Source organism: Hyla sarda, chromosome 3 (genome assembly GCF_029499605.1).
Source record: "Hyla sarda isolate aHylSar1 chromosome 3, aHylSar1.hap1, whole genome shotgun sequence".
Taxonomy (NCBI): Eukaryota; Metazoa; Chordata; class Amphibia; order Anura; family Hylidae; genus Hyla; species Hyla sarda.
In genome coordinates, this window is record NC_079191.1 from 94059142 (window position 1) to 94085592 (window position 26451).

A 26451-nucleotide genomic window follows, 5' to 3' on the forward strand; every position below is an offset into this window, starting at 1 on the left:
TGCAGAGTTAATATCTTGTACTGCCCCCTTTGGCAAGTATCACAGCTTGTAAACGCTTTTTGTAGTCAGCCAAGAGTCTTTCAATTCTTGTTTGAGGTATCTTTGCCCATTCTTCCTTACAAAAGTCTTCCAGTTCTTTGAGATTTCTGGGCTGTCTGTCACGCACTTCCTTTTAAGGTCTATCCATAGATTTGCAATTATGTTGAGGTCAGGAGATTGTGAAGGCCATGGCAAACCCTTCAGTTTATGCCTCTTGATGTAATTCCCAGTGGATTTTGAGGTGTGTTTAGGAACATTATCCATTTGTAGAAGCCAGCCTCCCTTTAACTTCAGTTTTTTCACAGATTGCATCAAGTTTGCATCCAAAATTTGCTGAAATTTTATTGAATCAATTTTTCCTTCTACTCGTAAGATGTTCCCTGTGCCACTGGCTGCAATACAACCCCAAAGCATGATTGATCCACCCCCATACTTAGAAGTTGGACAGAGGTTCTTTTCATTAAATTCTGTTCCCCTTTTTCTCCAAACGTACCTTTGCTCATTCCGGCCAAAAAGTTCAATTTTAACCTCATCGGTCCACAGAATTCAACGGTCCACAGGCTTGTCTATATGTTCATTTGCAAAGTTCAAACACTGATTTATGTGGTGAGGACGTAGAAGCGGTTTTCTTCTGATGACTCTTCCATGAAGACCATATTTGTACAAGTATCTCTTTATAGTGGAATAGTGTACCACAACTCCAGTGTCTGCCAGATCTTTCTGGAGGGATTGTGCAGTCAAATGTGGGGTTTGAATAGTTTTTCTCACAATCCTGCGAGCTGTTCTGTCTGATTTTTATTGGTCTTCCAGATCTTGCTTTAACTTCCACTGTTCCTGATGACTGCCATTTCTTAATTACATTCCAAACAGAGGATATTGATATCTGAAAACGTTTTGCTATCGTCTTATAGCCTTCTCCAGCTTTGTGAGTCTCAACTATTTTCAGTTTCAGATTTCTAGACAACTGCTTAGAAGAACCCATGGTGCTGATTATTGGGGCAAGGTCAGATGAGTCTGGGCATTTAAAACCTTTGAGATTGACATCACCTGGTCTTCCCAGATGATGATTGAGAACAATCCATGACACTGGCAGGTCTCAGCTTTGCAAAGGGGGCAGTGCATGCTATAAATTCTGCAGGGTGCCCAAACTTTTGCAGACTCCATTTTTTTGTTTTCTGTTATTTTGAAAGTGTAAATGATGGAAATAAAATCTAACTTTTGTTGCCATATTATAAGAATGTCTAATCTGTAATTTGATGCCTTTTGGAGATTTTTCCATCTTTCCTTGGCTTCTTTATGCACATTAACCCCTTCAGGACGGACCCATTTTTTACTTCAATGACCAGGCTCTTTTTTGAAAATTTGGCATGTATCTCTTTAAATGGTAATAACTTCAGAACGCTTTTTCTGAGCAGAGCGATTCTGAGATAGTTTTTTTGTGACATATTGTACTTTATATAAGTGGTGCTTTTTTGTTGACACATGCCGTATTTTTTGTGAAAAACTTCAAAATATTGTGAAAAACTGGAAAATTTCTGGCATTTTTTTATTTTTATTTTTTATAGTGTACACTGTGCAGTAAAAGTGATGTTATATTTATTCTGTGGGTCAGTACAATTATGGCGATACTCATTTTATATAGTTTTCTATGTTCTTTTTCCTTTTCTGAGCAAAATTGTTTTTCTGCCATTCATTTTCCAACAGCCGTAACTTTTTTTTATTGTACGTCTGACGCCATTGAGTAAGGGCTTGTTTTTTGTGGGATGAGCTGTAATTTTTATTGGTATAATCTTTGTGATACGTGCTACCTTTTGATCTTTTTTTATTCCGCTATTTGTACCAAAATTGGCGAATTTTGCGCTTTCCTTAATGTTTTTTTACATTATAGTTTTAGGGTACACGTCATTACGGACGTGGCAATACCTATTATGTATATGATTTGTGTTTTTGATCTTTTTTGGTGATAATACAGGGCTTTTATTGGGAAAGGGGCATTTTTTTTTTTACACTTCATACTTTTATTAAAGAACTTTTTATTTAATTTTTTACACTTTTTACAGGTTATACTATGCTGCAATACATTTGTACTGCTGCACAGTATGACCTGATGAGCTGCACTCACTACAGCCTGTGCGATCCAGCCTCTGGCTGGATCTCACAGGCTACCATAGCAGGCATACAGGAGGTCATGATCTGACCTGCTGCCATAGCAACCAACAGCAACCCGCGATCATAACGCGGCGCCGTCGTTGGAGAGCAGGGGGGAGAGCGCTCCCCCTGTCAACACCATAGATGCCGTGATCAGGATTGATCACGGCATCTAGGGGGTTAATGCTGCTGGGACCTGCGCGATCGCGGCTCCGGCAGCTGCGGCAGTGCAGGAGATCGCTATGATGTATGCATACGTCCAATTGCGCGAACATGTCGGATGATTGGACGTATGCAGACATCCTATAGAGGGAAGGGGTTAATACAAATTTTTACCTGGGGTGCCCAAACTTTTGATCCCCACTGTATACATACCAAAATCCTCTACTAACCCAGTTCCTCAAAATCACTACTTCAAAAAACGTGACACATACACCAAATAAGGAGACCATTTATTTATTAAAAATTTTTTATTATTCATTTTTTATTTTTTTAAGTTATTATTTTTATATATATAATATATACTAGCTGAATACCCGGCGTTGCCCGGTTTTTCCTTCCTAATCCTTGTTGGGGAGGAAAATAAACAAAGGAGGAAGCATATCCCATCCTCATATATTGTTGTCATATCCCAACCCCATATCCCGTCCTCATATCCCGACCTCCTGTCCCATCATCATATCTCGACCTCATATCCCGTTCTCATATCCCGACCTCCTATCTCGACCTCCTATCTCGACCTCCTATCTCGACCTCCTGTCTCTACCTCCTATCCCGACCTCCTATCCCGACCTCCTATCCCGACCTCCTATCCCGACCTCCTATCCCGACCTCCTATCCCGACCTCCTATCCCGTCCTCCTATCCCGTCCTCCTATCTCGACCTCCTATCTCAACCTCCTATCCCGACCTCCTATCCCGACCTCCTATCCCGTCCTCCTATCCTGTCCTCCTATCCCGTCTTCCTATCCCGTCCTCCTATCCCGTCCTCCTATCCCGACCTCCTTTCCCGACCTCCTATCCCGTCCTCCTATCCCGGTCCTCCTATCCCGGTTCTCCTATCCCGGTTCTCCTATCCTGTCCTCCTATCCCGACCTCCTATCCCGACCCGTAATATGTGTACCAGGTATTGAAATATCTCCAGCCGTACAGAAGTTATGTGGGAACATACATTTCCCATTGACTTGTATGGGACTTTAAACATAAACCCCGCCCCTGGCAAATGGGGGTGAGTAAGGGTTAAATCACCCATCCTATGTTTGTTGTTGACATATAAGTAACATGTGTGCCAAGTTTCATGTTAATATCTTTAGCCGTTTGGAAGTTTTTGTGGAACATACATACACACACACACCCACACACACGTTGAGTTTTATATATATATACAGTAACCCCCCGACCTACGATGGCCCCGACATATGATAAAATCGACATACGATGGCCTCTCAGAGGCCATCGCATGTCGATGTCAGCATCGACATACAATGCTTTTATATGTCGGGGCCATCGCATTAACTGCTATCCGACAGCGCAAAATGCTTAAGCTGCTGTCGGATAGCAGTTTAAGCATCCCTGGCAGGTTCGTTTACCTATCCCGGGTCCACTTCGCGATCCTCCGGTGTCTTGCGCATCTTCTCCAGGGTCCGGGCCTTGCTTTCCGGCGTCGTTATTACCGGCCGGCGCAGCAGCATAATAACGTCAATAATGTCACCAGAATGACGTAATAATGTCACCAGAAAGTGAGGCCTGGACCCTGCAGAAGATGCGCAAGACACCAGAGGATCGCGAAGAAGACACCGGAGCAGCGGGACAGCATCGGGAGCCCCTTGGACAGCATCGGGAGCGGTGAGGACCTGGTCCGGAGCGACGGGGACAGGTGAGTACAGCTTCCTATACTTTACATTGCACGGATCCCTCAACATACGATAGATTCGACAAACGATGGGTCGTTTGGAACGAATTACCATCGTATGTTGAGGGACCACTGTATATATATATATATATATATATGTATATACACAGTGGTCCCTCAACATACGATGGAAATTCGTTCCAAACGACCCATAGTTTGTCAAATCCATCGTATGTTGAGGGATCGTGCAATGTAAAAAGTGCATTTAATACTCACCTGTCCCCGCTGCTCCGGACCACGTCCTCACCGCTCCCGATGCTGTCCCAGGGGCTCCCGATACTGTCCCGCTGCTCCGGCGTCTTCTTCGGGATCCCCTGGCTTCTTCCGCATCTTCTCCGGGGTCCGGGCCTCGCTTTATGGTGATGTTATTACGCACGGCGTGCGCAGCGACGTAATAACTATGCAGGAAAGCGAGGCATGGACCCCGGAGAAGATGCAGAAGACGCCGGAGGATCGCGAAGTGGACCCGGAGCAGCGGGGATAGGTAAGTGAACCTGTTCGGGATGCTTAAACTGCTATCCGACAGCAGCTTAAGCATTTTGCGCTGTCGGATAGCAGTTAATGCGATGGCCCCGACATATAAAAGCATCATATGTCAATGCTGACATCGACATGCGATGGCCTCTGAGGGCCATCGCATGTCGGGGGGTTACTGTATATGTTTATATATATATATATATATATATATATATATACAGTACAGACCAAAAGTTTGGACACACCTTCTCATTCAGAGTTTTCTTTATTTTCATGACTATGAAAATTGTAGATTCACACTGAAGGCATCAAAACTATGAATTAACACATGTGGAATTATAAACATAATTGGGGAGATTTATCAAAACCTGTCCAGAGGAAAAGTTGCCGAGTTGCCCATAGCAACCAATCAGATCGCTTCTTTCATTTTTGAAAGGGCCTCTGAAAAATGAAAGAAGCGATCTGATTGGTTGCTATGGGCAACTCAGCAACTTTTCCTCCGGACAGGTTTTGATAAATCTCCCCTAATATGTCATATTCTAGGCTCTTCAAAGTAGCCACCTTTTTCTTTGATTACTGCTTTGCACACTCATTCTCTTGATGAGCTTCAAGAGGTAGTTACCTAAAATGGTCTTCCAACAGTCTTGAAGGAGTTCCCAAAGATGCTTAGCACTTGTTGGCCCTTTTGCCTTCACTTTGCGGTCCAGCTCACCCCAAACCATCTCGATTGGGTTCAGGTCCGGTGACTGTGGAGGCCAGGTCATCTGGCGCAGCACCCCATCACTCTCCTTCTTGGTCAAATAGCCCTTACACAGCCTCGAGGTGTGTTTGGGGTCATTGTCCTGTTGAAAAACAAATGATGGTCCAACTAAACGCAAACCCGGATTAAATAGCATGCCGCTGTAAGATGCTGTGGTAGACATCACCAGCAAAGCACCCCCACACCATCACACCTCCTCCTCCACACCAGCACACCTGTGAAGTGAAAACCATTTCAGGTGACTACCTCTTGAAGCTCAACAAGAGAATGCCAAGAGTGTGCAAAGCAGTAATCAAAGCATAAGGTGGCTACTTTGAAGAACCTAGAATATGACATATTTTCAGTTGTTTCACACTTTTTTGTTATGTATATAATTCCACATGTGCTAATTCATAGTTTTGATGCCTTCAGTGTGAATCTACAATTTTCATAGTCATGAAAATAAAGAAAACTCTGAATGAGAAGGTGTGTCCAAACTTTTGGTCTGTACTGTATATTTTCAGTTCATTCATTTATTTATTATACAAACTGTTGCATAGTTCCCCCCACATTAGGTTGTCAGCATAGTTCCCCCACATTAGGCTGGCAGTATAGTTCCCCCCACATTAGGTTGGCAGTATAGTTCCCCCACAGTAGGCTGGCAGTATAGTTCCCCCCACATTAGGTTGGCAGTATAGTTCCCCCACATTAGGTTGGCAGTATAGTTCGCCCATATGAGGTTGTAGTTCCCCCACATTAGGTTGGCAGTATAGTTCCCCCACATAGGTTAGCAGTATAGTTCCCCCACATTCGGTTGGCAGTATAGCCCCCCCCCCCACATTAAATTGGCAGTATAGTTCCCCTCACATTAGGCTGGCAGTATAGTTCCCCCCACATTAGGTTGTAGTGTAGTTCCTCCACATTAGGTAGGTAGTGGCCCCCACAGACATACAGCCTTCAGCCATATACAGTGTATGGCTTGAGCCTGTATGCCTGTGTACTGCCCCACTTCAGTGCTCCGACCAACTCTCCTCCGGTCAGGGGTCATGATCTACTGCTATGGCCTATAGGTCCCAGGACCGGAGGAGCGTTGGTCGGAGCATTAAAGATGACATGACACTGGTAACTTACCATGCGGTAAGGCTGATATCCTTTTCTGTCATCAGCTTCTTTGCCATCCAGGAGCCTGAAAAAGCTGAATGACACTCTTGGTGACATCTATATTGGTTGTCATCCATCTTCACCAGTCTCCTGAATGGCTGTCTGTTCAGCTTCTCTGCAATTCAGGAGTCCGAAAAAGCTGGATGCCTTTCATAGTGACAGACTCCTGACTGGCAAAGTATGCTTAAAATTGCCCTATTCTAACCCCTATACCTTTTTTATGTTTCCGTTTACGGGGCTATATGAGGTCTAATTGTTTGCTCCATGATCTGTAATTTTTATTGGTATAATTTTTATTTTGATATATTTTGACCTATAAAAGTTGCCTTCAGCTGTTGCAAAACAACAACTCTCAATATGCCCGGACAGCATGGGAGTTGTAGTTTTAAAACAGCTGGAGGCATACTGGTTGGGAAACATTGACCTAGAGTAACATTGGTAATAAGGCGACTTTACTGAAGGGATGACACAGTACTCCTATAAGTTCCCCTAGTTAGCAACGAGATACCTCTTAAGTGCGTGTTGTAAATTAATTGTTTACATGATCCTGCAAGCTAAGGATTTGTACTGATTCTGTAGAGTAAGGTTGCAGGTAATGTATATCATATTCTGCAATGCTGTACTCATATTGAGAGCACACATTCTGTCTCAGCGGGGCTCTGAATATATCTTCTAGTGTTTTAGCCATACAGGCAATAGAATCAACCTCATAGGAAGCTTAAAAGGGTACTCAGGTGGAAAACAAATGTTTTCAAAGCAAATGGTGCCAGAAAGTTAAACATATTTGTAAATTACTTCTGTTTAAAAATCTTAATCCTTCAAGTACTTATCAGCTGCTGTATGCTCCAGAGGAAGTTGAGTAGTTCTTTCCAGTGTGTCTATAGTGCTCTCTGTTGCCACCTCTGTGCGTGTCAGGAAATTCCAGAGCAGAAGCAAATCGCCATAGACAACCTCTGCTGCTCTGGACAGTTCCCGACACAGACAGAGGTGTCAGCAGAGAGCACTGTGGACAGAGAGAAAAGAACTATACCACTTCCTCTGGAGCATACAGCAGCTGATACGTACTGGAAGGATTGAGATTTTTTAATAGAAGCAACTTACAAATCTGTATAACTTTCTGGCCCCAGTTGATCTGAAATATTTTTTTTTTCCACCGGAGTATCCCTTTTACTAATCATCAATTCAAGGGTACATACTGCAGGTATACCTTTTGCGTTTTTTTTTTCCGAATTATAGCCAACTTGGTCTCATTTTTAGATGCGAACAAGGGGATACGTTTTTAGACATGAGACTTTTTCTTTAACTTCTTCATTGATAGCATGCCAAGGCGTGTAAGTGTTCCTGTGCTTGGCACCTATACTAAATCCAGATGTTTAAAATATTTTGTTTCCATTTTTTCATTATTTGCAAATCATTAACATGTCTATCAATCCTGGGATTTCCATAATTCCACAACTTTTTCTTCTTGGTGTTGTAATCTCAAAGGAGCGGATATTTTACAATATATATATATATATATCAAAAAGAAACTGTGGAGCAGCACAACCAAAAAAGGTAAATGGTGATGGGTGCCAGCGGTCTGTTGTCCCAGGTAACGGGTCAAGAAGTAAACAGCCAAAAGTAAAGAATTCCGCAGCACTCCAAGTTCAAATGCAAAAAAGTGGTGGATTTATTAGCCTGACGGCATAGCGACGTTTCGGCTGCCCACTTGCAGCCTTTCTCAAGCTTAACATGAGTGGTACTGACAAATTATTGAAACATTGGTTTTACATTGGTGAGATAATTAGTTACATAAAATTAGTGCATATTATAAAAAAAATCACAAAGTGTTTCACTGTTGTAAACATATACAGGTTATATACCAGGGCAGTCAGTGTACATAAAGTGCATTAATTGTGAAATGCCCCAGTTTAAAGTGCACAATAATAGATAAAATGACATAATTACGTGCATTAATAATGATGAGGTAGGCGGAGCATACACACATTAATTTCCCAGGGAAGACAGCTCACTGTAATGGCGTGTGATGCCGCTGTTGGCTCCACGGCGTGCACGCTGTACTGTGCGTCAGTGCGCCTGTGACGCATCAGATGCCTGGGCCAATCGTCAGCAGGCATCACGATCGCCATAGAGACGGCTCTCAAGGGTATCCGTGCGCATGCGCATGTGTCATCTGCTAACATGGAACCCCATCTTGCTTGCTGGCAAGTTGTACGGGTGGCTTAGACTTTGCCCATATGTTACAGCACTGTCAAAGGTAATTCTCAAAACATTAGACATATGTAGTCTGCATACATCTATACCACACCAGGGAGGCATCCAAGCAGTTAAGAATGCTATTTCACCAGATTTTTCTACAGAGAAAACCACTTTTATAATTAATTTACTGACTCTTGTACTTGAAAACAACTACTTTGCATTTAATGATCAGATTTATGCCCAAATCGCTGGGACCGCGATGGGCATAATTGTGGCGCCCACATATGCAAACATCTATGTGGGCGCCATGGAGGAGACATCCATCTATGTATCGCCCCACTTCGACCATGTGTTGAAGTGGTGGCGGTACATAGATGATGTCTTCCTCATCTGTAGGGATAATGAATCAGAACTTCACATGTTTCATAATTTTCTCAATTCCATCAATCCATGTATACAATTCACATTGGACTACTCACAAGAATCGGCACATTTCTTAGATACTATGGTATCCATTATTGATAATAACATCCACACTGATACACTATACACTAAAAGTACATATTGTAATTCTGTTCTCCAACATAACAGCCATCATCCAAGACACATTGTCCACTCCCTGCCGACTAGTTAGATGATGCGGGCACGGCGTATAGTCAGCAGGGAACCCAATGTGTTACCAGCTTTGAATACAATGGCCAACAATTTTAAAAGTAGGGGATACCCTGACCATCTTGTAGAGCAGAGTAAAACAGCTTTTCTCAACATGGACAGAGAGACCCTTCTACATTCAACAGCATCAACCAAAACAATGACACGTATACCTTTTGTATCTACGTAGAATTGTAGTTCAAACAAACTGTCAGAGACTATTAGGAAATCCTGGCATGTTATTAAGAACATTTACCCTGAAATAGATTACTTCCAGACACAACCCTTAATGTATTTTCGGAGACCTCCATCTTTACGTAACAAATTAGTCAAAGCCGACATCTCTTCTCATGTATCTAGCAAACAATCTTTCCTCACTGTACAGTCCAAGGGTTCCTATCCGTGCAGAAATTGCATAAATTGTCCCTATATGATTAAGGGACCGTTATTTAACCCCTTAAGGACACATGACGTTCTCATATGTCTCCATTTCCGAGTCCTTAAGGACACATGACGTATGAGAACGTCATGTGCTTTACCGGCCCCCCGCAGCCATCTGGAGCGGAGCCGGTGCCCGATGCCTGCTGAAATCGTTCAGCAGGCATCGGGGCATATCGCCCAGGGGGGTCATGATGATCCCCCATGTCGGCGATGGCCGCAGATCACTGGACAATTCAGTCCAGCGATCTGCGGCGGATTCCGGATCAATCGGGTCTCCAGTGACCCGGAATTACTGGCTGATCGGGGCCGTCAGAGACGGCCCCGAACAGCCATAGCCAGCAGGGGTGAGGTGGCACTGGTGGCCAACCAATCAGGGCGCCTGGCACTGGTGGCCGACCAATCAGGGCGCCTGCTGCAGGTGTCACTCCCACAACCCGCTCCGCCCCTCTTACGGAGGACGTGAGCGGGTGCGGGATGTGCACCCCGGGTGCTGGGGACCCCGATCCCCGGCGTCAATGTTGGGATCGGGGCCCCAGGAGCAGCGGCGGCGGCGGCGGCGACGACGACGAGGGACTGACCTGTGTGCCGGCAGCAGCAGGAGGTGAGTGACAGCCTCCTGCTGTTGCTTAGCAACAGCTCCCATGCAAAAAGGGCATGCTGGGAGCTGTAGTTATGCAACAGCAGGAGGCAGACCACCACAAATCCCAGCATTCCCTTATGGGCATGCTGGGACTTATAGTTTTGCAACAGCTGGAGGCACATTTTTTCTATGGAAAAGTGTACCTTCAGCTGTTGTATAACTACAACTCCCAGCTTGCACAATCAGCTAAAGTGCATGCTGCGAGTTGTAGTGGTGCATCTGCTGGTTGCATAACTACAATTCCCAGCATGCCCGTTGGCTGTCGGTGACTGCTGAGAGTTGTAGTTTTGCTACAGCAACAGCTGAAGGCACACTGAGTTAAGTAGCAAACCAGTGTGTCTCCAGCTGTTGCATAACTACAATTCCCAGCATCCCCAGCCAAAGTAGTATGCCTCCAGCTGTTGCATAACTACAAGATCCAGCATGCCCTTCCGCTGTCCGCATATGCTGGGGGTTGTAGTTTTTGCAACAGCTGAAGGCACACTGGTTGCAAAACACTGAGTTTGTTACCAAACTCGGTGTTTCACAACCAGTGTGCCTCCAGCTGTTGCAAAACGACAACTCCCAGCATGCACTGATAGACCGTACATGCTGGGAGTTGTAGTTTTGCAACAGCTGGATGTTTCTCCCCCCCCCCCCCCCCCCCAATGTGAATGTACAGGGTACACTCACATGGGCGGAGGTTTACATTAAGTATCCGGCTGCAAGTTTGAGCTGTGGCAAATTTTCTGCCGCAGCTCAAACTGCCAGCGAGAAACTACTGTGAACCCCCGCCCATGTGACTGTACCCTAAAAACAGTACACTACACTAACACAAAATAAAATAAAAAGTAAAAACACTACATGTACACATACCCCTACACAGCCCCCCTCCCCAATAAAAATGAAAAACGTCTGGTACGCCACTGTTTCCAAAACGGAGCCTCCAGCAGTTGCAAAACTACAACTCCCAGCATGCACTGATAGACCATACATGCTGGGAGTTGTAGTTTTGCAACAGTTGGATGTTTCTCCCCCCCCAATGTGAACGTACAGGGTACACTCACATGGGCGAAGGTTTACAGTAAGTATCCGGCTGCAAGTTTGAGCTGCGGCAAATTTTCTGCCGCAGCTCAAACTGCCAGCGAGAAACTACTATGAACCCCCGCCCGTGTGACTGTACCCTAAAAACACTACACTACACTAACACAAAATAAAATAAAAAGTAAAAACGCTACATATACACATACCTCTACACAGCCCCCCTCCCCAATAAAAATGAAAAACGTCTGGTACGCCACTGTTTCCAAAACGGAGCCTCCTACTCCCAGTATTGCCAGATAGCCACTGACTAGGCATGCTGGGAGTTTTACAACAGCGTGAGGCACCCTGTTTGGGAATCACTGGCGTAGAATACCCCTATATCCACCCCTATGCAAGTCCCTAATTTAGGCCTCAAATGCGCATGGCGCTCTCACTTTGGAGCCCTGTCGTATTTCAAGGTAACAGTTTAGGGTCACATATGGGGTATTGTTGTACTCGGGAGAAATTGTGCTACAAATTTTGGGGGGGGTATTTTCTGCTATTACCCTTTTTAAAAATGTTAAATTTTTGGGAAAACAAGCATTTTAGGTAAAAGAAATATTTTTTTTTTACATATACAAAAGTCGTTAAACACCTGTGGGGTATAAAGGTTCACATTACCCCTTGTTACGTTCCCCGAGGGGTCTAGTTTCCAAAATGGTATGCCATGTGTTTTTTTTTTTTTTGCTGTCCTGGCACCATAGGGGCTTCCTAAATGCGGCATGCCCCCAGAGCAAAATTTGCTTTCAAAAAGCCAAATGTGACTCCTTCTCTTCTGAGACCTGTAGTGCGCCAGCAGAGCACTTTTAACCCCCATATGGGGTGTTTTCTGAATCGGGAGAAATTGGGCTTCAAATTTTGGGGGGTATTTTCTGCTATTAACCTTTTTAAAATTGTAAAAATTTTGGGAAACCAAGCATTTTAGGTAAAAAAATTTTTTTTTTCACATATGCAAAAGTTGTGAAACACCTGTAGGGTAGTAAGGTTCACATTACCCCTTGTTACGTTCCCCGAGGTGTCTAGTTTCCAAAATGGTATGCCATGTGTTTTTTTTTTGCTGTTCTGGCACCATAGGGGCTTCCTAAATGCGGCATGCCCCCAGAGCAAAATTTGCTTTCAAAAAGCCAAATGTGACTCCTTCTCTTCTGAGACCTGTTGTGCGCCAGCAGAGCACTTTTCACCCCCATATGGGGTGTTTTCTGAATCGGGAGAAATTGGGCTTCAAATTTTGGGGGGTATTTTCTGCTATTACCCTTTTTAAAATGTAAAAATTTTGGGAAACCAAGCATTTTAGGTAAAAAAAAAATAATTTTTTTTACATGTGCAAAAGTCGTGAAACACCTGTAGGGTATTAAGGTTCACATTACCCCTTGTTACATTCCCCGAGGGGTCTATTTTCCAAAATGGTATGCCATGTGTTTTTTTTTGCTGTCCTGGCACCATAGGGGCTTCCTAAAGGTGACATGCCCCCCAAAAACCATTTGTCGCTGCTTCCCTTCTGAGCCCTCTACTGCGCCTGCTGAACAATTAACATAGACATATGAGGTATGTCCTTACTCGAGAGGAATTGGGCTACAAATACAAGTAAAAATTTTCTACTTTTTACCCTTGCAAAAATTCAAAAATTGGGTCTACAAGAACATGCGAGTGTAAAAAATGAAGATTTTGAATTTTCTCCTTCACTTTGCTGCTATTCCTGTGAAACACCTAAAGGGTTAATACACTTACTGAATGTCATTTTGAATACTTTGGGGGGTGTAGTTTTTATAATGGGGTCTTTTATGGGGTATTTCTAATATGAAGACCCTTCAAATCCACTTCAAAACTGAACTGGTCCCTGAAAAATAGTGAGTTTGAAAATTTTGTGAAAAATGTCAAAATTGCTGCTAAACTTTGAAGCCCTCTGGTGTCTTCCAAAAGTAAAAACTCATAAATTTTATGATGCAAACATAAAGTAGACATATTGTATATGTGAACCCAAAAAATATATATTTTGAATATCCATTTTCCTTACAAGCAGAGAGCTTTAAAGTTAGAAAAATGCAAAACTTTCATTTTTTTCATCAAATTTTGGGATTTTTCACCAAAAAAGGATGCAAGTTACCATAAAATTTTACCACTAAGTTAAAGTAGATTATGTCACGAAAAAACAGTCTCGGAATCAGAATGATAACTAAAAGCATTCCAGAGTTATTAATGTTTAAAGTGACAGTGGTCAGATTTGCAAAAAACGCTCTGGTCCTTAAGGTGTAAAATGGCCTGGTCCTTAAGGGGTTAAATACCCAGGGACAGGACGAGAATATGACATCAAATTTTACTTAACTTCCACCATGGATCATGTCATTCATGTACTTAGTTGCCCCTGTAACTTGATTTACGTTGGGGAAACTAAGCTGATGTTCAAAAACCACATCAACCATCATCGTTACTCCATCCAAAAAAAACGCTGAGATTTACCGGTCTCGATGCATTTTCTGGAGGCCGGCCATACTGAGCGTGATTTAAAGTTTACACTCGTAGATCATACTCCCCCTCTAAAATATGGGGTTGACCGTACTAGCATACTAAAAAAACGGGAACTCCGCTGGATCCATACTCTCAATTCACTCCGCCCACAGGGGCTTAATGTAGAATTTACTGTATTCTAATTGTATCTGGTATTCTAAATGTATCTGGCTAAAGAATTTCATTGGCATCTGTTACCTGCATTATAACATCTAGTGGTACAATGTTTAACATCCTACAAGCTGATTTTAATTATGTTTTATCTCATCTTTTATAGAATCACGTTTTTGAGGAGGCAAAATACAACTGCTGGGAAGTAAAGACAGATATTATCCAAATGTACGGTCTCTCTTATAAATATATATGCACACATTTTATTTGTAATATGGTAACTGGCTGGGGGATTCTGGTAGACGCTATCCTGATATGGATGCAGTTTCCCAAGTTTTCTTGGGACTCCGCCCCATCCAGGAGTTGGACTACCTATGTGCGATTTGCACATAGTGCAGACTCAGGCGCCGTCCGGATTCGCCCCACAGTGCTGTAACATATGGACAAAGTCTAAGCCACCCGTACAACTTGCCGGCAAGCAAGATGGGGTTCAGTGTTAGCAGATGACACTTGAACATGCGCACGGATACCCTTGAGAGCCGTCTCTATTGGCCCAGGCATCTGATGCGTCACAGGCGCGCAGGCGCACTGCCATGGAGCCAACAGCTGCATCACACGCCATTACAGTGAGCTGTCTTACCCGGAAATGAATGTTTGTATGCTCCGCCTACCTCATCATTATTAATGCACGTAATTATGTCATTTTATCTATTATTGTGCACTTTAAACTGGGGCATTTCACAATTAATGCACCTTATGTACACTGGCTGCCCTGGTAAATAACTTGTATATGTTTACAGCACTGATACACTTTTTTTTAATAATTTTTTTTAATAATATGCACTAATTTTCTGTAACTAATTATCTCACCAATGTAAAACCAATGTATAAATACTTTGTCAGTACCACTCATGTTAAGCTTGAGAAAGGCTGCAAGTGGGCAGCCGAAACGTCGCTATGCCGTCAGGCTAATAAATCCACCACTTTTTTGCATTTGAACTTTAAGTGCTACGGAATTCTTTACTTTTGGATATATATATATATATATATATATATATATATATATATATATATATATATTATTATTATTATTATTATTATTATTTTTTTTTTTTTTTTGTCAGCTATGGTGCCAGGGCTGTGCAAATATTTTGCTGTTATAAGCCCAATACTGACATTGTAACCGCCTGTTAAGAACCCTAGACTATCTTAAAGTAATTCCTATACCAATATGATCTCAGCCTCTTGGGCTAAGAGCCATAGGATCTCAGTAAACTGAGTAGTGTAGAAAGACATAGAGGTGACAATTACACATTATCAGTGTTGTCATGACAATGACCAAACAGCATCAAAAATCGAAATGATGATACAGTCCTTACATTTAGCTGCTAAAACATTTATAGTCCCCTCATGTGTGAAACATGAGGCCCAGACCCACATGATACCAATATGATGCCCTAAAGGCACTTACTATAGTAATTTGAGCTTGATTTGGTTGCATTTGATGTTGCTAATACTTTAGATTCCTAGTATGTAAGTAGATAACATTCAAATGAAGCAAACTAAGTACCCAGAAGTGTGTGACACTGAGGCCTATAGTCACACAACCTATATATGTTTCCTATAAAGTCACAGATTTATAGTATATTTAGCTCTGTAATCTTATATACAGCTGCCAGGGATATGAAATTTATAAGCACATGGGTTGTGAATGTTATATCTCTATATTGTTGAGCTTAATTAACATTGTTATTTTCTGCTGAAACCTTAATTTTAATACATTTGCTTGTTCCTTAGAAGAAGAAATTGTATGTAATATTGTATATGCGTTGGACTATTTAGTACAAATACTTGCTTACTCTGCCCTGAGCTGAACAACATATTTCGCTTTGCTAACTGTGGAAACTTTGCTGCTGACGTCTTTAGTTTATCTTCTGCATTGCCCTCTACTAAGTCCTGTTAAAGGACTACAATTGTATGAAGAAGCATAAGGGATATGTTACTCACTTGGTCTTCTCTAATATGTTCTTTGATCTACGTGAAATTACTCCTACATGAAGGTAGAAAAGGGTCAGATTTCTGGCAAACTGCCAAATTTCCAGATTAAATGTTAATGAGAACTAAATCATTGTGAGATGCAGATTGATGCACATTTGTAGTTTTTTTTTGTGAGTGACAATCGCTGTTACTCATCCTCTATTGTACTTTTAAATTTAACAATTCCAAGTATTTATTTATACAACCAATGGTGCTGCCACTTCAGTTCCTGTCCCTTGCCTGGCTTACTTCATCACACGCTGGGGCCAACATGATAAAGACAAATACACTTAAAGACGAAAACTAAATATTGGACCCAGATAGAAATGTTGGATTGCTGTTACGCATCAACACTGAGGCTGTAAAGAGTGCCTCCCCCAGTGTTTTCCTAAAAGGCTCTCAGAGGCTACTTTTGTGTAGTGGATGTCTTTGTGAGAGATCATTGACCACTAAATATGCTTCTATGATGCACTTGAAGACATTTACCCATTTAACAAGCTTTAAAAGAGACTTAGAGAATCAGGATAGTAGTTCCTGCAAATTTACTGCCATCTAGGCTGTTCTGACCAAGCTGTTAGGAGGTGTTGGGAGCAGAGGTTTCATGAGGCTCACACACCAGACTCCGGACGGCCCAGACAGTCCACCAGTAGTGAGGGTTGTTTAATCTGCCAAAAGGCACAAGCAGCTCCCTTAGTTTCCTAGTCCACCATCCAGACACAGGTCAAGTGTTAAAGTGGACCTGTCAGCAGTTTTTACTGCCTAAACTAAAGGCAGTTTACAATAGGGCTTCTTACTCTGATTCTCTTATTTTAATCCATAATCCTTTCAAATATTATGTAAATTAAGTGATAACATCCGCAAGGTATTCCCCCTGTGCTGCAAAAGCCAAGCAAAGTTCTACCCCTAGGCCCGCCAAATTAAGCCCATAGTTCTTAGATTAACAGGCAGAAGCCTGTACTGTCAGCCTGGCCCAGCCATGGAAATCTTGTGCAGGCATTTGTAAAGTTATGGGCAGCTTCTACCTAAAACTATGGCCTGCGTTTGTATAGTTTGCCTAGCACAGACCGTCTTTAGAGGAAGTCAGAAGAAGATGAGGACAATGCACAAGTGCCTCCTGTAACTTCACAATTGCTTGTGCAAGATTATCATGGATGGGTCAGGCTGAAAGTACAGGCTTCTGCCTATCAATCTAAGCACTGTAGGGTAAACTAAAGCAGGGTTTCTCAACCAGGGGTACGCCAAGGGTTGTGCGGGGGTACGGCAATTTGCTGACAAATACTGGCCATGCATTGGGGATAATGACAAAAGGGAATTAAGATGAAGGGGGGGGGGATAATGGCAATAGCGGATCAGAGAGAGGGGGAATAATGGCACAGGGGGATTAAGTATTGCATTAGTATCGCATTAGAAAGGTAAGCACACATCATTATGCAATTAAAGGGGGTACTCCCGTGGAAAACTTTTTTTTTTTTTTTTATCAACTGGTGCCAGAAGGTTAAACAGATTTGTAAATTACTTCTATTCAAAAATCTTTTTCCTTCCAGTACTTATCAGCTGCTGAATACGACAGAGGAAATGGTTTTCTTTTTGGATATCACGAGCACAGTGCTCTCTGCTGAAATCTCTGTCCATTTTAAGAACTGTCCAGAGTAGGAGAAAATCCCCATAGCAAGCATATGTTGCTCTGGACAGTTCCTAAAATGGACAGAGATGTCAGCAGAGAGCACTGTGGTCATGATGTCAGCAGAGAGCACTGTTTTCCAAAAAGAAAACCATTTCCTCTGTAGTATACAGACCCTAAAAAGTACTGGAAATATTAAGATTTTTTAATGGAAGTAATTTACAAATCTGTTTAACTTTCTGACACCAGTTGATTTAAAAAAGTTTTCCATGGGAGTACCCCTTTAAGTACCTTTATGACTTATTTTGTCTGCGGGTACCCCTTGCGCGTAAGTTACGCGCGAGGGGTACCTGCGGACATACTTTCACCCATTGAGGGTACAGTTGTGAAAAAGGTTGAGATCCACTGAACTAGAGGGCCTAGGGGCATTTTTTTTGAGTGAATGGGCAACATTTTGCTGGACCTCTGCAGCCCAAAGGAACACCTGGGCTTTATCCTCTAATTTTCATAATATTTCAAATGTATACGTCTCAGTGTTGGAGCAATGGATTGAAATAGAGAATCTGGGTAAGAGTGCTATTGTACACTGACAAAAGCTGCTGGCATGTCCCCTTAAAGCTAGTAATGGCTTTAGGTAATAGACTGTTTCTGTCATCACCTGCTCTCTTCCTCTTGGTCTGTCAGTTCTGTAGTAGCTGTGAAAAGCCTTTATTTCCACTGACCTTTGCCCAAGGTGCTCGATGTGTGTCTCATTTCATTAATGAATCAGATGTGCCACAGATCTTGCCTTGTAGTTACATGATCTCCACATCTACCTGTCCAGGGGACTATTTGTAAGTGGCGGTGGGTGGGGGGAAGCAGTTAAGCGAATCAGTAGCACAATAAGTGCAGGTAACATAACCCACATACCTATGGAGCCCCCCTCCTTCTAGACATACTACACCAAGATCCCTGCCTCCCTATTCCGCTATGCCTCAATAATTGTTGCCACACGATCCCCCGTCTGTGCCTTCCATTGCAGCCAGGTCAGCTGAGAGAGACACAGCCAGACAGGTTTGTTGGGAAGGGATAAGTGTCAGCCACAGTGTCTGGTTCTTGGTGTTGGGGGTGGGGGGATGGGGACAGGTGTTTTGGGAGGCAAAGCATGAAGCATATTTAAGTAGGATAATGATGTGTGAAAGTGAGAGGGGAGCAGTAGACTAATATAATTTACATTACAGGTAGATGCGTGAAAGGGGAGGATTATGTGAGGCAGAGGAGACCTGCAGATTAACAGGATGATAACCAAATGATGACCCAATAATGCAGGGTTCCACCTAATGGCTGCTCCTTGAGACGAAAATCAGAACAGTATCTATAGATGCACCTTCCAGTGCCAATATGGAGCCCCTGGACCGAGCTTTGGTTTCTGAAAAAAGGGTTGGACGACACTATATTTCCAAAGCCAAGATCACGGCATTGTTCACCAACACCGTACGCAACTCCCGATGGAATGGTTTTCTGACTTTTTAACATTTTCCATTGCTCTTTCTTTTATTCTTATGCAACTATAGTTTCATTATTTCTTCATAAATCAATGCTATACCTTATTTTATATCATATTCTATTTCTGCTTACATCATATTTTTACTTCCTACAGAGGTTGTCCAGGATTAAAATAAAGAACCTGCTTTATTTTATTCTCCAGAAGACCATCACTCTTTTCTAGGGAAAAAACTAAAAAAGTAGTTTTAATGAAAATATTGGTATCCATGTTTATGTATGGGCTATGGATGTTTTAGGTCCACATGTAACAACGAATTTTCCTGAGTACCATCTGCAAATATCAATGCATCTGCAAATATCAATGCTTACATTATGACGGACAGTTGTACTACTTTGGATTTCTTTGTAGAACTTGTTGTATAGCTTTTTAAGAGAGTTTGGAAGTGACTAAGAGGTAATTGAATTTTTGTAGTATAAGGGCTGTAAAGTATTGGAAAAATAGGTCTTCCTATTTTCCAGAAATAGCAGCACCATTTAAGTGAATGTATCTTATCTGCAATACCAAAGAAAATGTTTTCTGTTATCCTGGACAACTTCATCAACATTATACTTTATTTACTTATATTACATTTAGTTTTTAATTGTAACCTTAGTTCATGCTTAGACCTAAATAACACTTGTGCATTTTGATGTGATGCAATTTCTACTCATGTATAAGGTATTTCATATTTTTCTATCCTTTATTCACATCATTCAGTTGCATTTTTTGTTTTGTTTTTCAGAAAGGTACGCGTAGAGAACCTTCAGGGAAACTACAAGATGTATTACAACTCTCGGATAGATCAAAAATAAGTCAGTGTATTCAGAAAGCAAGAATCACTGGAATTTTTCTTCAGTCTGTGAGTCTGAATAATTATCTCTTAATATTTTTCTCTTCCATAATTTCATTTATTAAATTATTGTTATCTTAATCCAACACATTCGGCAAAATGTAATATCTTTTTTCTAAACCCACTATGTTGTTTATAGGGAGAACGTAGTCAGGCAGAAGATACTCTGTCCGAATCTGGAGCCACAGTAGATTTGGATTGCTTGGTGCCTACATATGATGGGCAAGGAAGACCGATACCAGAATGGAAGAGGCAGGTGATGGTGCGTAGATTGCAATCTCACCTGGAAGAAGAGACCAAACCGGTAATATTACTAGAAAGATACTAGATATTTACTCTTCTACAAACTAAACTTTGCATTTCACATTATGAACTTTATAGTTGCATGTTTCCCTAAGTTGTCATATGCCTAAACTAGTTATATAAGACTCAGTGGCTGACATTTTATCATTGTCTATAGACAGTTTTTTGTGTCTAGAAAAGGCACAAAAAAGGTGCAAGTAGGGTTTATTTGTGCCTTTTTTGCACCTTTTGGTTTACACATTTCTGCTGATTTTAAGTTGCAATCCACTGATTTTGGCAATACACATGATATGGAAGGGTTTTATCAACTGCGTCTTTTTGTGAAAAGACGCAAAGCCACTGAAAAGTCTCTAAAACTACACCAGCCCAGACTTAGCTTAGCTTTTTGGTGTATGTGAAGAGAGAAATTTCAGAAAATGTGACCTGCACAAAATTTATCAAATGCTCTGTGACAATTTAATACATTTGGTGCTCCTACTCATTATCAGCACATAAAAAAGGTGTAAAAAATGCTTCACTTACACCTACAATGATAAATGCCAGCCAGTGTTATTCTGCCAATGACTATAGACACATTTACAGACAGTTCTTGGATAGCAGTTATGGGTTAATATTGTTGTGATTACTTCTTCTGAAAACAAATTCCATGAATATTTTCTCAGTATATTAATGAATGGGTATGGGTTTAAAAACAGGTTGTGTAGTCATGAGTGCTTCCTAGCGTTGTCTAATAGTAACCAAATGTTGTAGATGGTTATGATAATAGATAATCATCATTCTAATTTTATTTTTACTTACAGGGAGAATTACGTTATTCTCATGCACGGAGTGCCCTCCTGGGTCCATATGGTGAGTTAGTTACTGAGGAGGAGCTCAGTGTATTCGATGGACAGATGGAAGAACTTCGTCGTCGCAGAGAATGTCAGCAATATGAGAAGGAATTAAAGAGGCAGGTTAAAAAGCTACAAGCTCGTCTCCCAACACCTCTGATTAATGTCTGCATCAATACTGAACTTTTGCAGCAGACGGAGGATCCAGAGTGGTGTCAGTGTATGTCAGATGTGATCAGTAGTATCTCAACTCTTCTGTCCTCCACTAATGGTACATCAAATACGACTAAGGAGATACAAAGGAATCTTGTTACTCCAAGAAATCGGTCTCCTTCACCTTCTCCAATAAGAGAGCTTTTACAGTGTGGGGTATCCGTACGTAGATTAAAGGTTCAGTTTGAGAGGCAACAGCAACCACGTGGTGAATCTCCAGTCAAATCTTCTAAAGTTAAGAGAGAACCAGAAGACACTAGTGATTCTGGGATAAGTTCAGAGGAATCTCCTTCGCTCCGTGGGTCTCCTGTCCCATCTAGGACATTAAGGAAAGAACGCATTGTCCTCTTGTTTTTAAGCCACTGGAAGAGGTCAGCGTATTCTGTGCATGCTGCACTAACAACTACAGAGACCACAAATTCACAGGATTCTGTAAAGGACAATCATGTCCAGGCTGTAGGGCATTCTACTGATAGTCCCAATATTATGCAAACAATAGAGAACATGGACTCAAACAAAGGTAATACATCTGATGATGGAACATCCAACAAGCAACCTCTTAAAAATGAATCATCAGGAAGGACCCATCAAATCATGTTACACATCGAGGGAAAAGACATGGAATCCCTAAACACTGAGGATAGCGATGAACTTAGAAGTGTTAAAGATTCTTTAGAAGGAGACGATCCCCCCCGTGTAGGTGGAATTCTGGAAACTCTACTGAAGCAAAGAACCACAGTTCAACGTCTTATTGGAAGCTGGCGTTCAGTATCCCCAAATGTCCCCACTTCTTCTGGACATTCAACAACTCACCAGGCACCTGAGCACCTGCTGGCAACATCTAGTGACCAGACACCTATCAATCATGACAGTCTTACTCTGGACTTGTTTATGTTGGGATACTTTAGACTTCTTGAGCAGGATCTACCAGAAGAGGAAAGGCGGATGAGGCATCTGCTTTGTTTTGAAGTTTTTGATCAGTTGGGACGTTATGGCTGGTCGACCGCTAGAGAATTTCACTGCACTGTCCTACAGGAGATAGCCACAGGAAGGCGCACTTGGTCTGATGGTTTTGAGGACATCAAATCTCGATTTTTTGGTCCTGGGGCAGAGCAAGTGAGGCAAAACAGAAATCACCAAATTTCTGATAGCCATGATATATGTCAATGTATTGAGCGTAGCTTTTCATTCTGGAAAGAGAAGGAAGCTGAAATATTTGGCACAGACTCATAAAAAATTGTCATTAATGGGAGCAATTTAGTTCTACGTATAATTTCACAGTTACTTCTTTCTGAATTTAAAACCTATTAGAGAACATCAACACCATTTGTTCATTAAAAGGCAAACCGTAATAGCCTTATATTTGACTCAAAAAACTTTTCTCAATACACTATTTGCCTTTTTCTCGTAATGTATTGTGGTTATTGGCTATATGATAAGGGTGGTAAGGAAGATTTCATAATAATATATCATCTACTGTAAAATGTTTTAGATGACAAAAAATATAAACCGTTTCGGCAAATCTAGTCTGACGATATTCTAAAATAGTCCCTGGCCATATCTTATATGAATGATAGCCTTATGCCTATCCCTATCCTATATGAAGGATAACTTTATGCCTATCCCTATGTTATATGAAGGATAGCCTTATGCCTAGCCCTGTCTTATATGAATGATAGCCTTATGCCTATCCCTATCTTATATGAATGATAGCCTTATGCCTATCCCTATCTTATATGAGTGATAGCCTTATGCCTATCCCTATCCTATATGAAGGATAGCCTTATGCCTATCCCTATCTTATATGAAGGATAACCTTATGCCTATCCCTATCTTATATGAATGATAGCCTTATATCTATCCCATACATGCTTAAACTCCTTCACTGTATTTGCAGCTACCACTTCTACAGGAAGGCTATTCCATGCATCCACTACTCTCTCAGTTAAGAACGGTAATACTTCCTGATATTACTACATAAGCATATGCTCCCCTTATTTAAAACAATGTCTGCTTGTGTTTTTTTTCCCCCCCATGACCATGTAAGATGTGTTATTTACTATACAGTATATTGATACAATTAGGGGGGCAATGCTTTTATGGGGGAGGGGGTAAATTAGATTATTGGATTTTGCTAACTGTAATTTTTTTTATCTTTCAGTATGGGAGCCAAATCCAATTTCCCCATAAAAGTATGATGTATATCCGTATCTGTCTGTTTATCTATTGTATAACTGGATACATGTATTTTGCATGCAAATCCGCTAATGTAAAACATAAATTCACTTTTGAATGTCATTTCATATTGCAACCAGAAAATCACTTGCAACATCTACTAAAGCTAAGAGGAGAAAGTCAGATATAAAAGCAAATAAAAAAGCAAGTGTTGGAGCTTGTCATTGTGTCTTGATGTAAAGGGTCTTGTCTTATGTCTTGAGATTAGTTGACCATAGATTCATTGGGGGAGATTTATCAAAAACTGTCCGGAGGAAAAGTTGCTGAGTTGCCCATAGCAACCACTTAGATCGCTTCTTTCATTTTGCAGAGGCCTTTTCAAAAATGAAAGAAGCAATCTGATTGGTTGCTATGGCCAACTCAGCAACTTTCCCTTTGGACAGGTTTTGATACATCTTCCCAATTGAGTTTAAAAGGAAATATTTATTCACTCTTTGTCTGCATTCACTTGTATAAATTATTTTGTTTTAAAGGGTCGTCCCACCATTAGAAGTTGTCTGGATAGGGGGGTAACTCTTCTATCATGAGGGTGGGTCCTACCTCTAGATATGTGCCAAAGGTGTTGATCGACCGATCTCAAGAACAAACCAAGAGGAGTGCATGCTATACGCATTCTCTCCCGGCTCTGTGCCACTTGAGATATACTCCCAATGTTAGTCTATCGGACTGCCTTGTTTGCACGCACAGAGAGTGGGGAGAGAAGAGCTCAGCTTTGCGCTTCTCTCTTGTTATGGACACTGGTTGGGGAACCTGACTGCTCATAACTTTTAACACATCGAAGTGACTTTTTAAAGGTTTTTATAGGTACATAGGTACAATTATCTGTGCTATTCTTCTATGCAAGGGGACGTTCAGCCTGATGCCTTTCTTGTATATAATAAATATTTCTTGAATATAATAAATATTGCAAGTTATTACATTATAGGAGGTAGGATCCAGGGCTATATTTTGACTCTCTGGTTATAGTCTATAGTCCTGGATGGCAGAACTTATTGCCAAGGGGAATAAGAAATTGGGCAAGTTCAATCCAGCATAGGTTGGGAAAGAGTAGGGATGCCCCCTATGCTCATTGCACTAACACTTTTTGGGGAGGCACCCTTGCCGATCAGCTGTTCAAAGAGAATGTGGTGCTAACTTAAATGGGACAACACAGCAATACCTTGCATCTCTTCTACAAATATATTAGCATTTGGTTATAGGAATGAGCTTGCAGACAATGTTAAAATTAAAGAGGGTGTAGCAATCACATGAGCACTGTGGCCCCTTTTAACAGCTGATTGGTGGGGTACAATGGCTTGGACCTTCCGCCAATCTAATATTTATTCCCTATTCTGAGTATAGGCCGTCAATTTTTAAAGTCTGGATAGCCCCTTAAACACTATGCATTATTAACTCCCTGCATTACAAGGCTTCGGCAAAGCCAACAACCAGCAGAATGGTGAGTACAGTTCTAACTTATATTACAGTTATGACAGTAGGTAATGCAATCTATTAACACAACTTTATAAGGTGATTATATGTGTAAATAAACCATTCAAGACCAGTTTGTATCCCTATTTACACAACATTTTGAGGCTACTTTTGCAAATATGGTGGGATAAACCCTAAAGCCGTAATATATACCACTGTTTACCATACATTGGAATTTGTCATTCATAGGACCCTATACACAGAAAAAAAGTAAATCAAAATACTTCACTTTCCTATACAGGTAAAATAAAGTATACTTATCTGGCAGATACCAGTAGGATCTTTTGAGATCTATCAGGTATATCAGCCTCTATAAACATGTTCAATGTACAGTATGTTCAAGGTGTACCTACTGGGAGATATGCTAAAAAAACACATTGAATGTGGTATGAACAGAGCCTAAAATTTTTTTTCCTTATAATTAGGGATGGCCATAACTTTGTCCTTTTTTTTTACTGCCATCTACTATTTATACTTAAAAGGGTACTCCCCTGGAAAACATTTTTTTTTATCAACTGGTGCCGGAAAGTTAAACAGATTTGTAAATTACTTCTATTTTTAAAATCTCATTTCTTCCAGTACTTCTCAGCTGCTATATGTTTCAGAGGAAGTTCTTTTCTATTTTAATTTCCTTTCTGTCTGACCACAGTGCTCTCTGCTGACACCTCTGTCCATTTTAGGAATTGTATGGAGCAAAATAGGTTTGCTATGGGTATTTTCTCCTACTCTGGACAGTTCCTGACATGGACAGAGGTGTCAGCAGAGAGCACTGTGGTCAGGCAGAAAATAAATTCAAAAAGAAAAGAACTTCCTTTGGAACATACAGCAGCTGATAAGTACTGGAAGGGTTAGGAATTTTAAATAGAAGTAATTTACAAATCTGTTTAACTTTCTGGCACCAGTTGATTTAAAAAAAAAAAAATATGTTTTCCAGTGGAGTACCCCTTTAACCCCTTAATGACGCAGGATGTAAATGGTCCTGGTGAGCTGGTACTTAACGCACCAGGACGTACATTTACGTCCTAAGCATAACCGCGAGCATCGGAGCGATGCCCGGATCATGCGCGGCAGGTCCCGGCTGTTGATAGCAGCCGGGGACCCGCCCGTAATGGCAGACATCCGCGATCCTGCGGATGTCCGCCATTAACCCCTCAGATGCCGTGATCAATACAGATCACGGCATCTGCAGCATCGCGGCCACTAAAATGGATGATCGGATCGCCCGCAGCGCTGCCGCGGTGATTCGATCATCCAGCACGGCAGACGGAGGTCCTCTCACCTGC

The 26451-nt window shown here is 41.5% G+C and overlaps 2 protein-coding genes across 4 annotated transcripts in view; both read left to right on the forward strand.

Annotated features, from left to right (window-relative positions):
• The window catches only part of SCLY (selenocysteine lyase), a 63611-nt gene extending 44521 nt beyond the window's left edge, over positions 1-19090 (forward strand). The window contains exons 13-14 of one of the 2 annotated variants that reach the window (XM_056564649.1): positions 14251-14312; positions 18963-19090. In XM_056564649.1, coding sequence (XP_056420624.1) covers positions 14251-14293 — 43 coding nt within the window. In that variant the 3' untranslated portion in view covers positions 14294-14312; positions 18963-19090. Of the gene's footprint in view, positions 1-14250; positions 14523-18962 lie in introns of those variants that run through there. The other variant, XM_056564648.1, reaches the window with a different exon arrangement.
• Positions 18972-23873, forward strand: ESPNL (espin like). 2 transcript variants are annotated; one of them, XR_008891043.1, is made up of 5 exons: positions 18972-19215; positions 20010-20126; positions 20257-20421; positions 21221-23417; positions 23625-23873. XR_008891043.1 is itself a non-coding variant. In XM_056564642.1 (4 exons), the coding sequence occupies exons 1-4, from the start codon at positions 19123-19125 to the stop codon at positions 22694-22696; spliced, it is 1851 nt and encodes a 616-aa protein (XP_056420617.1). In that variant the 5' UTR covers positions 18972-19122; the 3' UTR covers positions 22697-23873. The 2 variants fall into 2 exon arrangements, 1 of the variants encoding a protein (XP_056420617.1); XM_056564642.1 differs by having other exon boundaries at positions 21221-23873.
• The last annotated feature ends 2578 nt before the right edge of the window (positions 23874-26451 follow it).

Coding starts and splice junctions, on each gene's coding strand:
- ESPNL (XM_056564642.1), top strand. CDS start 19,123: ATGGAGCCCCTGGACCGAGCTTTGGTTTCTGAAAAAAGGGTTGGACGA. Junction 20,127..20,256: donor CTGGAATTTTTCTTCAGTCT/GTGAGTCTGAAT, acceptor TGTTGTTTATAG/GGAGAACGTAGTCAGGCAGA. Junction 20,422..21,220: donor TGGAAGAAGAGACCAAACCG/GTAATATTACTA, acceptor TTTTACTTACAG/GGAGAATTACGTTATTCTCA.